General features: G+C 44.8%; 1 protein-coding gene across 1 annotated transcript in view; it reads right to left on the bottom strand.

Moving 5' to 3' along the window:
- Window positions 1-11,076: 11,076 nt before the first annotated feature.
- Window positions 11,077-15,590, bottom strand: part of BMP7 (bone morphogenetic protein 7) — a 44,169-nt gene continuing 39,655 nt past the window's right edge. Inside the window, exons 6-7 of the mRNA XM_417496.8 lie at window positions 15,081-15,191; window positions 11,077-13,855 (exon numbers count right to left, since the gene is read on the bottom strand). Of these exons, the coding sequence (XP_417496.6) occupies window positions 13,706-13,855; window positions 15,081-15,191 (261 nt within the window). The 3' untranslated portion in view covers window positions 11,077-13,705. The remainder of the gene's footprint in view (window positions 13,856-15,080; window positions 15,192-15,590) is intronic.

Below are 15,590 nucleotides of genomic sequence, written 5' to 3'. Positions count from 1 at the left end.
TATAGGAACTCAGTCTGTAGCAGTCAGAAATACTCCGATGTGTTAATCACACGGGATGTAGTGAGGGCTGCATTAAGTCACTGTGTGCTTTAACACAGCCCTTCCACTCATGAATTGACTGTTGAAGCACAGCCTGGCTGGAGCACAGGAAGCGCTGCATATCAATTTAAGTGAGGGAAATCTATATGCAGAAAATAGGGGAATTGGTAAATAACTGGTTGTGTGCTTCAGACCACTGTCACTATCCTGGACTGAATTCCTAAATGTGGAACCCAGATGCAAAAATAACAAAGACCACATTAAAGCAATGCTAATATACGAGCTCTGGTTTTAGAGGAGGATGCGGAAATGCTTGGGAGGCTGATATAGGACTTGGGGAAAGATAGCACAGCCTCCAATTGCTTTTTCAAATAACGTGTGAGGCGAGGGTTTTTGTGACTCCATCAGACTTCCCAGTGTTGGCCTTGGGCACGTGAGGCCATGCACATCCCACACACACATGGCAGCCCCCAGCCCCTCTGCTGATGTGGGGCCTCCGCTGAGCAGGCAGGCTGAGAGAGGGCAGACCTGGGAGCAGTGCAGTCCCCTCCCTTCTGTACACCTGGTGATTGCACTAGAATCCCCTCAGCTGCCTTACACATTATAGAAGGAGAATGACTGTGTAGCCCTCCTGAAACACATGGTGGAAATGAGCCCAAAAAGGGCCCAGAGCTCTGCCTTGCAGACGTGCACGCAGGTGAGCACAGCTCATCAGGATGTTAGTTGTTTTGCTTGTCCATGCACAGGCAGGTACAAACCTAAACCTAGGCACTTCTGCAGATCCAGCAGCTGCTTCTTCCCCCATTGCTGAAGCTCTCCTTGCCATTTCTGCCCACCTGCCGTCTGCAAGCAGCCCAAGCCCCGTTCAGAGACCTGCCTGCCCTCCCACCCCTCCTGTGGTGACAGGCTGGGCTGTGAGCCCACAGGGAGAGGAGAGCAGGCCAGGGGGTGCCTGCATCCCCACAGCGGTGTTGGCGGGAAGTTCCTCAGCTGGGGGCCTGGCAGGTGGGTGGCTGTGGGTGGCTGGCAGGAGTCTGCAATAGGCTGTGTAATGGCAGTGAGGTGAAGGTGAACGTGAGCATGCACTGAGCACACAGGTGATGGCTTCGTTAGTGAACTCTGTTAGTGAGGCTGGAGCTCCCAGGAGGGCAGGTAATGGGCTCTGCACTGCAGCTGTGCCACCTGGGAGAAAGTAAACAGTGCCTTCTGATTGAGAAAACCTGGAGGGTAACTGATCACCAAAGGAGGTGATAATCAGGACCTCAAAGAGGACTGGGTTACTGCATTAAGATTTTTAACTGAGAAGGTGTGTTGAGGTGGGAGCTCAGTTGTAGAGGTCTGGCTGGAGGAGGCAAGGCACCTTCTGCTGAGGTGACAGCTTTGTGCCTGCGGTGTTTTGGTGGCAGCCAGAAGATGTGAGCCTGCTGGAGGGGATGGAGTGCTGGTGTTACGTGGTGTTGTGACCTGCTTCTCTTGGGAAGTCTGTGAGATGGAAGTCAAGAGCCCTGAAATTTGGCACTGGAGAGGTAAGCTTTATCTTTTTTTAGTCTTAAGCAATGCAGTGCGTTAGTTGGGAACAAGTGCTAAACAGAGCAACGAGGCTGAGCAGCCTGAAGCAGGGCCTGCGGGAGCAGCGTTGTCATGTAGGGCATGGCCAGCAGACTGCCCTGCCTGCCTCCATCTGAGCCAGCCTGGGGATGGGGCTGGGCACAGCGGGGTCAGGGTGTTGGAGCTGAGCATAGAAAAGACTGTGGCTTAAAACGCTGTGTGAAACCTCTGAGAGGAGTTTTTGTGTGGTGTTCTTTGCCTAATAATAAATAGTATTTTAACTATTACTCAAGTACTTGGCTTGTTCTGGCTTTGCCTCCTTAGTCATGTCAGGGAATCAGAACCAGCTGTGTACAGCAAGCTAGGTAGCTGCCTTGCTGTGGCTTGCAGGATCCCTCTGTTAGCAGTGCATTTTGTGCCTCGTGCTGCTGCTTGCCTTTCTGCTCTGCCCACTGCCGAGGATGAGCACAGGGCAGGGAATGCTCCTGCAAGCTTCCCACTCAGCAGGAAATAGAGTCCTGAACTTCTGACTTTGCTCAGTAGAGCACAAGCACATCCTTAATGAGAGAATGGATGTTCCTTTATCCTTGTGGGGACTAAGATCATCACTTGCAACAGGGTTGTGTAAGAAAAGAGTAGGAGCTGGTAGTTCATGTTCTTCCTTTGAGAGCTTATCAGCCCTTGTCTTAGGGATGGCAGAGCTCAGCCTGCAGTTCTAGCTGGAGCAATAGTGCTGCCTTGCTCCCCAACCCTGGGTGGGGTGTGCTGAGCTTTATCCCATAGCAAGCTGATTCCAGCTTTCTGAGTAATGCTGTTTTATGGGAATAACTTTCCTTTGATCTTGCAGACAGGAGTCCACAACAGCTGCTCTGGGATAGATAAGGACAGCCATTCTCCAGACTGATGGTGTTTGGAGATTAGTGCTCAGGACATTGCGCAATGGAAGTGTGCAGCCCATAATGGTGCAGTAGTCCTGTTGGTGTGTGCACCTGCAGTGTTGGTGAAGGGACCAATCTGCTTGTGTGTCAGGGCTGCAGCGTGTTAGCTGTGGTGTGGGTGGACAAATTCCTCCATCTTCCCCCTCTGCCATATACCCACAACTAATACATTTTAGGGAGAGTGGGAGGAAATGCTGTTCTTGCCTGTTTAAGCCTGGGGAGTGTGCTAACAGGTGGATGCAAAGGAAGCTCATTGCTGAATCTGGAGGTTGATGCAAAGATGTTTTGTTGTTGGTTTTTTTTTTTTAATGGAAAAACCTTAATTGCAATCTGTTCTCTTAAAAGTAATTTTCTGGTAAGAAGTTCTTAAAGCTTGTTACTCCAAATAGATTCACTGAAATGCTTCTTTTTGTCTGATAAGACTTAAATTTCTTATTAAGAAAAACTTCTAATAATAAAAATTTCTCTTGTTTTGTGAGATAATGGCAGAGCTTGCTCAAGGTAAGCATTTTTCGCAGTGTTAGCTTTGGGCTTCCTGCAAAGGCTGCTGAAATCTGACAGAGACATGCACTTTCAGTAGGGATAAAGCTCCACGTTCTCCTCAAAGATTGTAGAGGTGATAATAGGGCTCATCCATGTAGAATATTTTTTTAAGTGTAGGTCACAATGAGTCTGAGAACTCATCCTCACCAGGAATCCGCTGCTTCTGAGGAGAGGTTGGGGTTTCCTGTAGGGCCTGTCCAACAGAGTGAGGGATGCCTATGTAACACTTGGAGCAGGGCTGCTGTGGCCTTTGTTACGCCTTCCTTGGCACATGGGGATGTTGTGAGCTGAGATTCCCCCTAACAGCAATGCTAGCCTGGCCTGCAAGAAGCAGGACTTGCTTTAAGTGGCTGCCAGAAGTGTGGGTGAGACTGTGGAAATAACCTTTGCCTGTTGTCAAAGGTAGTAGGGAGTGGTGGTGGACATGACTTCACTGCGCCCGCTGCTTGGTGTGAGTAACCAGTTCCATGCATTTCTATGCCAACCATCATTTCCAGATGCAATGACTAGCACGGTATTTTCCATCTCCAGATCTTGTTTGTACTGGCATGATTTAAAATACTTCGTGTAATTATAGTGGTTCCTATAGTCAAACTGCTAGAGCCATGCCTTCTGCTTGGAAGTTTCTTCTTTAGCTAGTAATTTTGGTAATGACAGTAATTCAGATAATCTGTCCTCGTGGCTTTGTGGCTTGCAGAAGTAGAGGGCTTTTTTTTTCTGTAATGCGACCTTATCTATATATAGTTCAGTCAATATCTAGTATTCTTAAGGTGTTAAAGTAAGCTTGACTGAGAAATTCCAGTCCCATCACCACAAACGTTCTACTGTTACCTTTTAATGCAGTCAAATAAGTGGGGAAGAAAAGGAAAGGAACAGAGGGGAACTTAGCAGGCAGCTGTGTGCACAGGCTGGCTGTATCACCAGGCAGCTTTGGATGCATGCTAACCAAGACTCCTTAAATTGTTGGGTGGTTCTGAAGATGCTGGGCTTCTCCTGAGCTAGGCATGGTGGATAGAAGTGGAAGAGCCCGTGGCATAGTGAGAAAGTTGTAGGTTTGGTGCTGTGGTATGCAGCCCAGGGACTTGTGTGATGGACAGTCCCCAGAGAAGCATGCTGCCAGTGCCTGACCATGTCTGCCCCCACAAGCTAGCGCTCAAGGAACAGCAGCTTTCTGTGAGGGATGGCTTCAGTGGGTGGCAACAACTTCAGGAAGCGGATGAGCTTCATTTTGGCCTACAATTCACAACACAATAAACAATTTTGTCAGCCAAATATGACAACATCTATTGAACAGCAAAAATCTTTCTGCTTCTGGAAATGTCTGAATCGTAAAGCTGCTTTCATTTGCTGCTGGGGGAGACGCATCTAAATTACTGCTGGGAGAACCTGGTCAGACAGATCAGAGACAGCCATTTCCCTTGATGTGCAATTACATGTGCTGCTTGCTTTGAGAAGAGGCCAAAGCAAACGGGAAGCAGCAATTAAGGTAGGCACCCGCAGTGAAGATTTGAAGTATAGGGCACAGTGTCTGTTGGTTATCGCTGTACAGAAAACCTCTCCATAATCATCCTAAACGGGGCAGTATTTTTGAATGCTGACTGAGTAACTGTTATTTTTCCTCCTGAAGATCCTCATATGTAGAGGCAGATGAAAGAAGCAGATGTTGGTTGTACATTTTTATGAAAAATACTGTAGTGCAGAAGCTTACCCAGTTCCTGACTCCCAGAATACTCTTCTGCAAATGTATGTGACCTGTGGCAAGTTGTTCAATCTTAATCCCCCCCCCCCCCCCCTTCCAGAGGCAGGGAATGGTGGTGGAAAGATTTGCCATGCCTTTGTCCAGTTAACCCATGTATTCTTCACAACTAGGGGATACTGAGTCTAGAATGAGGTCTTGAGATCGCTACTGTCTTACCAACAGTAAATCACCAAGAATCATTATTTTGATGCCTTAAGCAGCAGGAACAGTAAGCGCAGCCTTACTGATATCCTGTGATCACATAATGCATTGCAGATTGCAGAAAAGAACTGTTTAATACTCAGCATGTCATGTCCAGGATGTTTGTCTATAATGTATATGGGAAGTAGTGTGTTTCCTGTAAAGCAGTAAAATCTCATTGAGATCTAGCTGCATTTGGAATTGGTATATAAACAGATTCAGATATAAACATTTATCTTGTAGCTAACCTATGTGTAGGGTTGTTTCTGCCACTTCCCAGGGATCTGAAAGCCAAAGCTAAATCAAATGAAATATTGTTGTCTCTGGTTCCAGAGGCAGGGAGTATCCAACAGCCTTGCCAAAGTCCAGGTGGCAGCAGGAGGGCTGAGTTGCTTGTCTGTGGTACCTGCAGGTGGTACACGCATAGGAGCATTGTGGAAGATGCTTTGGAAACATGACAGAGAAGCTGGGTACGTTCCACCTTTCCGTGCATTTGTAGTGCAGGGTAAATTACACCAGCTCATGTACTCTATTTGATCTAGAGAAATCTGTTATCTGGCAACAGGAAAGTTTGCTTATTCCCTTTTTTCCTCCCATCTGATACTCACTATAATACTGTAGGAGGTGAAACACTTTTCAAAACCTAGATAGAGACTCAACTCTCTAGTTCTTAGGACAGAAATGAAGCTACCTTCTCTTAATTGTACACACACTTATAAAAAATCACAACATAAACACATGGGTGTTCTGCAAAGGTATCTGAAGCACCTTACATTTGTAGGGAGCCACAGAATACCAATTCTGTGTTTGACAGATCAGCTGGAGACTGACCTCAGTAGTGACACTCCTCATGGTCTGGTCAGCTTTCCAGCTAATGAGGATATTTCAAGTGGAGGTAGCTGAATCGGTGTTGATATTTCCCTGGTCTTTACCCATTATCCTAAAGGGATGCATCAGAGAAGACATCAGAGTATGTCCAACATGGTCTGGAAGTGAAGCAAAAGCAACTCCAGTGTCCCGCAGTATTGGCAGAGATATTTTCTTCATTTACTGTCTGAGAGGTGCTGCAGCAGAAAACCAGATCTGCTTCCTCAAAGACTGTAGGTCAATTATTAGGCTCTCCAGATGGGAGTGACAGTCTTAATTTGCTGTTAGTCTCACCCATCTCCCAGGCAGATCTCCTTTTCTTTTAACTTTAGACTGTTATGTCTTACCCACGCAACAGGTTTCTCAAGGCTTATTCTTGAGCCAGATGAGAAACATGAAATGCAAAATGCAATCTTCCTCCTTCATAATTAATGCCAATAAAAAGGCTTTGAAGATGGTGCTTTGCAAGTGCTAATTAATAGGACTGTAATTGTGACTACACATTGCTACTGTGGAGGAATTGGGCTGCCAAGTGTTGCTGAAGTCACACAGCTCACCCTGGTTGCAATGATTTCTATTGAACATCTTGCTTTCAGCTGCCACTATAAGCAGGAAATATAAAACTGGGAAGGGCTGATACCATTTGTGCCTTGGATTGGTTATGCTTTCCACCTATTGCTGTGATGCTGGAAGCACCACAATAGTTCTTCCAGCTCTCCGAGGGAACTGTCTGCCATACCTGATTAAAGGCTAAAGTAGTTGTGAGATTGTGACCAAGTGATATACAGTGCCAACAAACATGGTGGAGGTTTGGGTGAATGTACTTCAGCCTGGAGCCTAGCCTTCATCCCCTCATCCCCATCAGGCTGACCTCATAAATGTCCATTAGTACTGCCCACTTGCCTCTGGACCCGGTAGATATTGCTGGACTCTGGGATCATGCTATACTATCTCTGTTGAGTGTGGTCTGAGCACATCCCCACTGGAATGAGCTATGAAGAGCTTTGTCTTCCTGCAAACCAAAGATGCCAACTTTAAAATAAAAATCTGGAAATAAACAGTTATGATCCACTGAAATTCATAACAAAGGACAAATTGAATCCTTCATGCTGTGTAACAGCCATAAATAAAGGCTTTATGGTTGAGAAGTTGCAGGCAATGTTCCAGCAAAATCGGATTTATTCCCTCCCCACCCCCTGCAGTATAAATCTCTGGAAATGGGGGTTCCAAGGGCTGCTCTAACACAACATTAACTGCAGCTTCTTGAACCAGACCCTCTGCCAATATTTATAGCTCACATTCTGTGCATGGTATGTGTGTATATTATCGCACTAGCTTTTACAGTTGATTTCTTAGTAGTCATGTGAAACCAAAACAACTGATGGACTGAACTTAGAATCATTTGTGTATGACTCCAATTTTCTTTTATTTAAAAAAAGAAAGAGGGCATAGGGAATGTCTGCCTTGCAGTTAGGATAAACATTGCTTGGCTAAAATTTCTCCAAGCCAATGGAGGTCCAACCTCCATGACTGTTGAGTTACTCCTCCTCCAGAATTGCTGGCCAGGTTTGCAATAGAAACCTTAGAAGATGGATTTCAACAGATGATTGTACAGCTGTCAGGTGAGGAGCTTTGCAGTACCCCCAGTTACTGTCTGCTTAGAGTTCCAGCCCCGAGGTTTTGTAAAATAAGGCCTTGGAATAATTATCTCCAGGTCTTAGAACTGCAGTCAGGCCAGGTCACTCCCTGTTAAGGAAGAACAATGCAGTTCACTGGATTTTTAGTGAAAGATTTTAGGTTCAGGATCCAAATATTGGTCAGTGTTAGCAGAAGGTCACTGAGAAATTAATAACTAATCATAAGCAAAGCTTTGAGTCCGTTTTGAATTAGAGGAGTGTGCTGATTTGTGCTCCCTCCCTGTGTGCACAGCATGCAGTAGAAGCTGGATTCTAAAATAAGGAATTTGTTCTCAAGTATCTTTTCTGAGAGGCTGAGTAGTGCTTGCACACAATTGAGACAGATGTAGAGCCTGCGACCTCTCTGCTTTTGTCTACAGCTTGTTACAAACACCAAACAAGATGGCTTACGTTGCTGGGACTTGAGAAGTGATATCTTTGAGCTCTGACCCTTCCTAACAGAATCCAGACACTGCATCTCTCTGCTTCCATGTATTTTATATGAAGCACCTGACACAGCAGTGACAAATAGCAGAGGAATAAATCCAGTGGCCTGGAACAGTTTGCATCCATTAGCCAAGACAGAGGTCGCCCTGCTGGTGTCACTGCTAGTGTCAGGCCACTGCCAGGACCGTTGCCCACTGTTGTGGAGAGCTCATGGGATGGAGATGAAGGGATAAAAGGCTCCTGATGCCACTAATGAGGCTTTTTGTACCCTGCAACCACTGTGACTTCCCAAACCTGTATATGCTGCTTTGGAAGTTTAGCATCAGCCTGAAATCCTTGGCTTGAGTTCCGGGTGCTGATGCACTAAAGCATGACAGATATGCCGGGGGGCTGGGAACCCCTGCCTTGTCTTAAGAGCTACCTAAAATAAGGTCATTAGGCCCACGTTATCAGCAGCACAGAGCTGTTAACTGCAGAGTCCCTTCAGCTTCTAATTCGGAAAGGGTAAGTGCATGTTTCTAATTACGTGGATGTAGCAGTGAATACAGCCACTTACCCCTCAGCTCCAGACAGAAATGCTCTGTTCCCCAAATTATTGCTGGCTGGCTTGGGATTGGGTTTTACTGCAGACAAGCAAAACCAATTCTTTGAGGGTGAGCCTAATTCAAGCAGCTCTGTATTGAGCTTTATCCTGCAAATGGTTAAATGCTTAACTGTGCCTGCAGAAACAGTCTGAACAATTAGTCAAGCATGAAGCTACCTTTCTAAGGTTTAATGGGACTGAAACCATAGCATCCTGTTCTCCCCTTGCTCCCCCAGTACTTTCCTCTGATGGAAGGGGGGGAAAAAAGTGAAGCAAATAAATATAAAACCAAAGTCAAGCTGTCTAAAGGCTGTACTCTCTTCATGTATGGAACTAATTCAAACGTCAGGTGGCAAACCTCACAGTATCAAAATAAGTCTCAAAGCATTAAACTCAGTCCTCTTGTAGTGCCTGGTCAGAAGCCCCTGGGGAAACAGCAATGTGCGTATTGGGGAACAAACCATTGTGTTATCAAGAACTTCTGATCTTTCTTTCCTGCTGGTGTGGGAATACAAATTTTACTGTATTAAGCAAAAGGGAATCAATATTTTTATTTAGAACAGAGTAACTCGTAGTGGCCTTAACAACCCATTTGTGTTGCTTAAGTGCTTGGGTAACGAATGATTATAGTATAAAGTGCTCCTAGTTTTGGCCTCAAGCTCTTGTCAATCATTACCTGATAAATAAAAACTTCAAACGGGCTCCTTTAAACTTAATTGGGCAGTATTTTTCTCCAAAGGAACGGCTGAATACAGTGAATAATGTGTTCATGGCAGCTATGAAAGTCAGCAGGCAGGGGTATCTGGATGGAAACATGCAGAGGATGCAAACTCTGAACTTCAAGGATGAGTCTTTGGTTTTATTTCATCCAGAAGTGTCTGTTCCCATTGTGGGTGGAGCTGAAAGGGGTGAATAGAGCTGCAAAGGAAATCCCACAGCCCTTGGCACCGCCACTGAGCTTTGCTTGTTCGAGCCCTGCTCTCCATCTGATTTTAGGATCTACAGCTGACACTTCTGTAGAAATCAGAAATCTTAAAGTTACATGAAGGCTCACTTAAATCATTATCTCTTATTGTATGAACCTTGGCAGCAACAGAGGCAGCTTCCTCTGTAAGGACCTAAGGATCCTATTGTCAGAATTGGAACAGATCTAAAACAGCTCAATCAAGCAAGCATAACATCCTTGAAGTTTGGCTTTGAAAGCAAGTTAGAGTAACTGATCTATAAAATGTTATAAATGCACTTTAAAATGTCATTACTCAGATAAATCCAGCAGTTCTGAGGCTGGTTCACTCAAGTTTTATGGCCCTGCCTGTTTATGGCAGCGTATGTATCCACATCAAGAGTTCCTCTTCCAAAACAGTAGATGAAGAGACAAAGCTACAGTAGCACTGTGGACTGAGGGAGGCTGCAGTGAACTTGGGAATGGAGTTTTGGCTCCTGGTCTGGGAAAGCTGCTATGAAGCCTATCCAGAAAATTGTGAGTGTTTGTGGCAAAGTTGGAAACCAACTGGTATTTCGTGATATAAGGCTGGATGTGTTGAAGTTGGTGGTGAAGCTTCTGTTGGCTGCTTTATAGTGAGGCTGGCGCTGCTAGGCATGATGATGTCTTACTTCTTTCATCCCTTTGCTGGAGCCACATCTGGCTTAAATGGGTTTATGTGTGGGGAATTTGGTCCATACTGAGAAATGCTGGATGATCCTCCTTATAAGATTGATCAAGGCATACAAAGCCTGGGTAGACATCAGTTAGGTCAAGAAAGGTCTTTCCTCTCACACTTTGCTGGACTTTACATCAGAACATCATGCGAACTTACTTACGAGTGTATAATCACTTGTGAAAGGTGGTAGTTTAACTCCAGAAAGCTGACGATTTAAGCTTCTGGATCAGCAAATGCATTTATGTGAACTGGCACAACTCTGCTCACAGTTCAGAGTAAACAAGAACCCAAAAACTGCTGTTATGCCCTGAAGATATAAAGTTTAGTTAATACAGGAATTTAGACCATTATTTTTTTCAGCTGCCTCCATAGCAATGCAATGTGGTATCCACAGTAGGAAACCTCCTGCCAGCAGCATCTCCGAAATATGCTAAAACAATCTAAATTAGAAAATGTCAGCTTCTTGGCTGATGTTCCTTTGGAGTTTCTTTTTTCCTTCCTTGTGCCTCTATAATTTTATTGGGATGACTAAATCTCTGAACTATGTTAGCAGTAAACAGAACTAATTTACCCCCCGCTTCTTTGAAACAGCTGCTGACAGCTGCACTATAATTCAATCATAGATCTTTGCAATGCACTCTGCAAAACATTCATTTTTTTTTTTCATATTCTTTCCTCTGTTGTATTTGGACAGAAGGAGCCGCACCAAACAGCGATGTGCTGATTTTGCCAATACAGAGATTGAGCTACATGGAAACAGATGCTCAAGGTGAAATATTGCCCGGCCAAAAAGGTTCTTTGAATATAGGGAGAAAAACCACACAGATACACGATGTTGTTGGGATATCTTTTGTAAAGTTGCAACGATTTATTTTACTAGTTTGTACAAAAGGCTTCTGACAACTGCTCTATGAGAAGAACCAGAAATGTGTATGCATTTTTGCCAACTGTTAATAAATATCTTCTTAAATAAGGAAACAAATGTGCTTAGGAACTGAGAATCATTTTTCCTGGATGTGATTGAAAAGGAATTCAGAGATGGAAATAAATAATTCTTCTGCTTTGTGACAACTATTTACATAAAAATGTACAAACAGTGAAGCTGATGTTAAGCCTAGCAACAGAAATCCTGTTATGTGGAAAGAAAGAAAGAAACAAACAATCCCCACGTAATATTTAATATATGAATCCTATACAGCAAGATACTGCAGTCCAAGTTAAAAAAAAAAAAAAAATGCAATACACCAACGCTGTGACCACCAACACAGAAACAGTTGCGAGAAAAGCTAACCGTTGACTACTGAATAGTGGAAGTTTAGGTCTGATTAGCTCGTAACTTCTAGGTAGCACCTTACCTTCCTTTAGGAGGCTTACAGAAACACTGGTGTACATACATATGCAATGTCCAAAGATGCTTCTGACCTGTAGGACCTCAATACCTCCCTCTAAGAGATGCCCCGAGGGCGGTTTTGACTTGACTGCTGTAGATGGTGGTCTCTGCAGGCTCCAGGGGGGCAGTTTGGCTTCAGCAGTTGTCATAGCTGTGGGTGATGAGTTGGTCAGTCTCACCTTGCTGCAGGTGGGAAGTTCTCTGCAGCTGTGTGTGTGCTGGGGGCGGGCTGTTCCTGCACACCTTTGAGTTGCCTGGTTTGGAACTGAGGTACGTTTGGAGATCCAAAGCCTACAGATATCATGGAGAGACTTCCACATTCCCATCAGCCTAATCCTGCTGCTGAGAGAGCTGTTAGGAAAACGCCAATTGACTTAAATGCAATTAGACCATCAGAAATAAGTTTCCAATTTATTTCACAGAGTAATCTTTTTCTTCCTTTACTTGTTTGTTTGCTTTTTAAATAAGCCATCTGGTCTGGATTTGGTCTGTGACTAAAGGAAGAGCAGTAGTGACTGATTTCCAAATTCCCGTGGTTGCGTTCTGTTATCTTCTTTCTCTCCATCCTCTAAGGAGGGACCTGGGGCTGAGTTCCCCCTGCAGCTGTATCACATCCCCTCGGTGCGCTGAGAACCAAATTCAGGCACTTACTGATGTTCTGGACCCATCTATTGGAGGTCCAGCCTTTAGAAGTTTGGGGATTTAGAGGTTTGCTGAGGACCTGCTGTTTATTTGGACAGAACTTTTTTCTCTCTAGTAAAATTCATGCTAGTCCTGCTTTTGTAATTGTAATGTATGCCCAGGCTTTGAGTTAGCTTGTGATTGCTTACTGCTGCTCGGTATTCTTATCACAATGACTTCAATCAAGTTTAAAGTTCGTAAATGTGGTGCTTGTGTAAGCTGTGCTTTTACAAGAAGGAAAAAGGGTGGTTTCTTGTCCCTGGTTCCAGCTTGTTGATGTGGCTCCTGAAAGTGTTGGTTTGTTGTGGGGTTTTTTTGAATGTTTTTTGCTTGCTTGTTGTTTTCAGAGATGAGACCAGTAGTAGAGCAGTGTCTTCTATTGTAATCACTGACCCTGGAAAGTAAGGCCCCCTGCAGTGTCCCCACCTGTGCTGGGCTGGTGCTGGCAGTTTGTCTCTGCTCACGGCACCTTCTGACTCCACGTCTTTGAAAAGAGGAACTTGTTCTGTCGTTGAAGTCAATGGATATTTTCCAAACAGGAGCAGGATCTTCAGCTGTCTTTCACAACTCTATGGCTGATTGGGGTACCCCAGCTAAGCATTAGGTTTAATCCCAAATTGTTTCTTAATGTTGTGCTGCTTTCCTGTTTCGAATTCATAGCACATAAATTCTTTCTGGTTGCTACAGGAAATTTCTTTTCCCTCGAAGAAAAAAAAAAAGTATACCCCAGAAGTCTTGTTCTTTGGAGTTACTTCCTTCAGTTCTTTTGCTTGCCTATTATAACGTTCTTTTCCTTAGTCTGGTTTGTCCTTTTGAACTCCATTCAATCCAGATATAGCTTCTGCTCCTGCCATTTAAAACTGGAACTTGCATCCAATTAAAATTGCTTCTGCTTATGAAATTGAAGCAAACGGGGGGATGGAAGTAATAATTCTCTAAAAAAAAATACCTGTTCACTTCAGGTATATTTTGTTCACTTATTTTATTGCAAACTGTGTTACAGGAACTACACGTGCTCAATACTCACAGCGCATTCTCACTTTGGATAATTATTAATTTTTAATTCACAATCAACATTGGTGAGTTTGCAATCTTCTGAAAGACTCGTTTGCAGAAGTATGTGTTGTGAGAGCCAATTTTGTAGGCAGATTTGGTTTTAAATGGTTTCTCTGGCTTGTTTCAGTTTACAAGCTCATTGTCTGTAATAAACTAAAACAAAATGTGTTCAAATGCCACTTAGATCCAGAAACTGTTCCATTGTCTGAACTTTCAGAAGCCCAGTCCTCAAAACTGGGATTGTTGAGCCCATTGCTGCAGTGCTAACCTTTTCCCCTTCCCCACACATCCCTACAAAACTCTCTCTTTACGAATAACCTTTCTCTTTCCTACAAATCTAATGACAGCCGCATGCTCGTACCACCATATTCCTGTACTTTTTTAAGATAACGTTGGAGCTGTCATCAAAATAGAGCACTGAGATGGCATTGAGTTGGGTGGGAGCGCAGCAGGGTTTCGGCACAGTCTCTGGGTTTATAAAGTGAACCTGAGGAATTAAAGCAGAGGCATGTTAAGATTTCCATTTCCCTTCTCCTCCCTCATGTTTTTCTTTCCCAGGCAGCCCTCTCTCCCCCATAAGCACACACAGACATGTTTTGAACACCTGGCTTTGTGTACAAATGTCTCGAGATGTCCCCTGCATGTATGGAGGCTGACGCACGCACCCAAGTCAGATCTAGTTGGAAATCTTTCAGTGAAGCAGGTTTTCATTAGAAAATTCCCATTTGTCAGAGCAGCCAGCGTCCTGCAGGAGTGTACCAGTTCCAATAAACTCTGTAGGACGTGTGGGTGAGATTTTGGGAGCAGTCCTGTGGGCGCTGTGTGGGGGGCCCTGTGCCGGCTGCCACCAAAGGCTGCAGGTCCCTGACTGCTGCTGCAGGGCCTCCAAGAGAGGGAGGAAAGTAAACAGTCCTCCAGGAGGAGAACGTGCAAAGTTTCTTGTCTTGGATATGTGGATGTTTCTAGCTTCCCTAGTGCTTTTTGCAGTGCTGTCCTTAGATGTGCATAGGGCATAGACACGGATGAAGAAGAGGAGTGAGCCTCCTTATGCTCCACAGATGTGTGCAGGGGATGTGACTGTGTTGGGAGGGTGTCCCCTTGTCAGCTGGGGATGCCGGGCACCTGGGGCTGGTGTGTCCCCTGGCTACTTGAGCTGCTGTGGTGCATTGGCAATGGTGAAGCAGCTGGGGTCCCCAACGGTCCCTCAAAGCACAGGCACTGTGCCGTGTGGATGCACCGGCTCAGGACTCCCATCTGGACATCTTTGCACAATTGCATAAAATAAATACACCCACAGAGCAGCTGGGCTGTGTAATTTCAGGTTTTGCTGACCCCTTCCTCAGCCTGTCCCCAAATCTGCTCTTGGCAGCAGCATGCAATGCTGGGTTTTTTTTCAAGAGATGTTGGTAATGGGTCTCACATCCTGCTCTTCCCTCCCTGTGCAGTGGGGCTATACAACCATTAAGATGTCTATCATAGGGCCCCTTTAAACTAGAGAGAGCATGTCAATGCTTGCAGCAAAGACAGGGTAATTCCTCGCCAACTATTAATTCAGGCCACTTGGCTAGACTTGTTTAGCCAGATGCTGCAGGCATCTCAGTGAGCTAATGCAGACCTTCCTTCTCGTTAGCATAGAGATTTTGGGGGATATAAACTTATTTCTGAGCAGCACCTATTAGAAATAACTCTACTACAAGCTACAGTGCACCTACCAGTGTCTGCACAATGGCATGATTTGTAGCATTCATGTATGAATTCAATGGGAAAGCGCATTCTCCTTCACAGTAATACGCAGCATAGCCCTCTGGAGCGATGATCCAGTCCTTGATTAATTGAAGACATTAGATTGTGGAGAAAGACAGCAATGTTGTGCGGTGAAATACAAAGCAGAATAGCACATAAATCTACCAATTCCTATGTCTGCGTACAATCACAGTAGCTTGCAGAATAAAAAATCTGACATGCTGGCCCTTCTAGTGCTGTCTCTAAAGCAGCTGCCCTTCCTACAGGATCCTGCCCCACCTTGCAGACATGTCCATGGAGTCACTGAAGCTCAGGGTTAGTTTTAATATCCGTGCAGCAATGTCCTCCTGGTTGCCCACCCACTACTGAGAGAAATGAAGATACCTTAGCCAAGTCCGAAAGAATTGCTAGAGGATGTGCTTTCAGTGCTGCCAGAGGGAAATTCATGGCCCTCAGTATCTCACAAGGACCTCAGCATG

This window comes from Gallus gallus, chromosome 20 (assembly GCF_016699485.2).
Source record: "Gallus gallus isolate bGalGal1 chromosome 20, bGalGal1.mat.broiler.GRCg7b, whole genome shotgun sequence".
Classification (NCBI taxonomy): Eukaryota; Metazoa; Chordata; class Aves; order Galliformes; family Phasianidae; genus Gallus; species Gallus gallus.
Note: the sequence above shows the minus strand (reverse complement) of the source record. Positions and strands in the feature narration are given on the sequence as shown.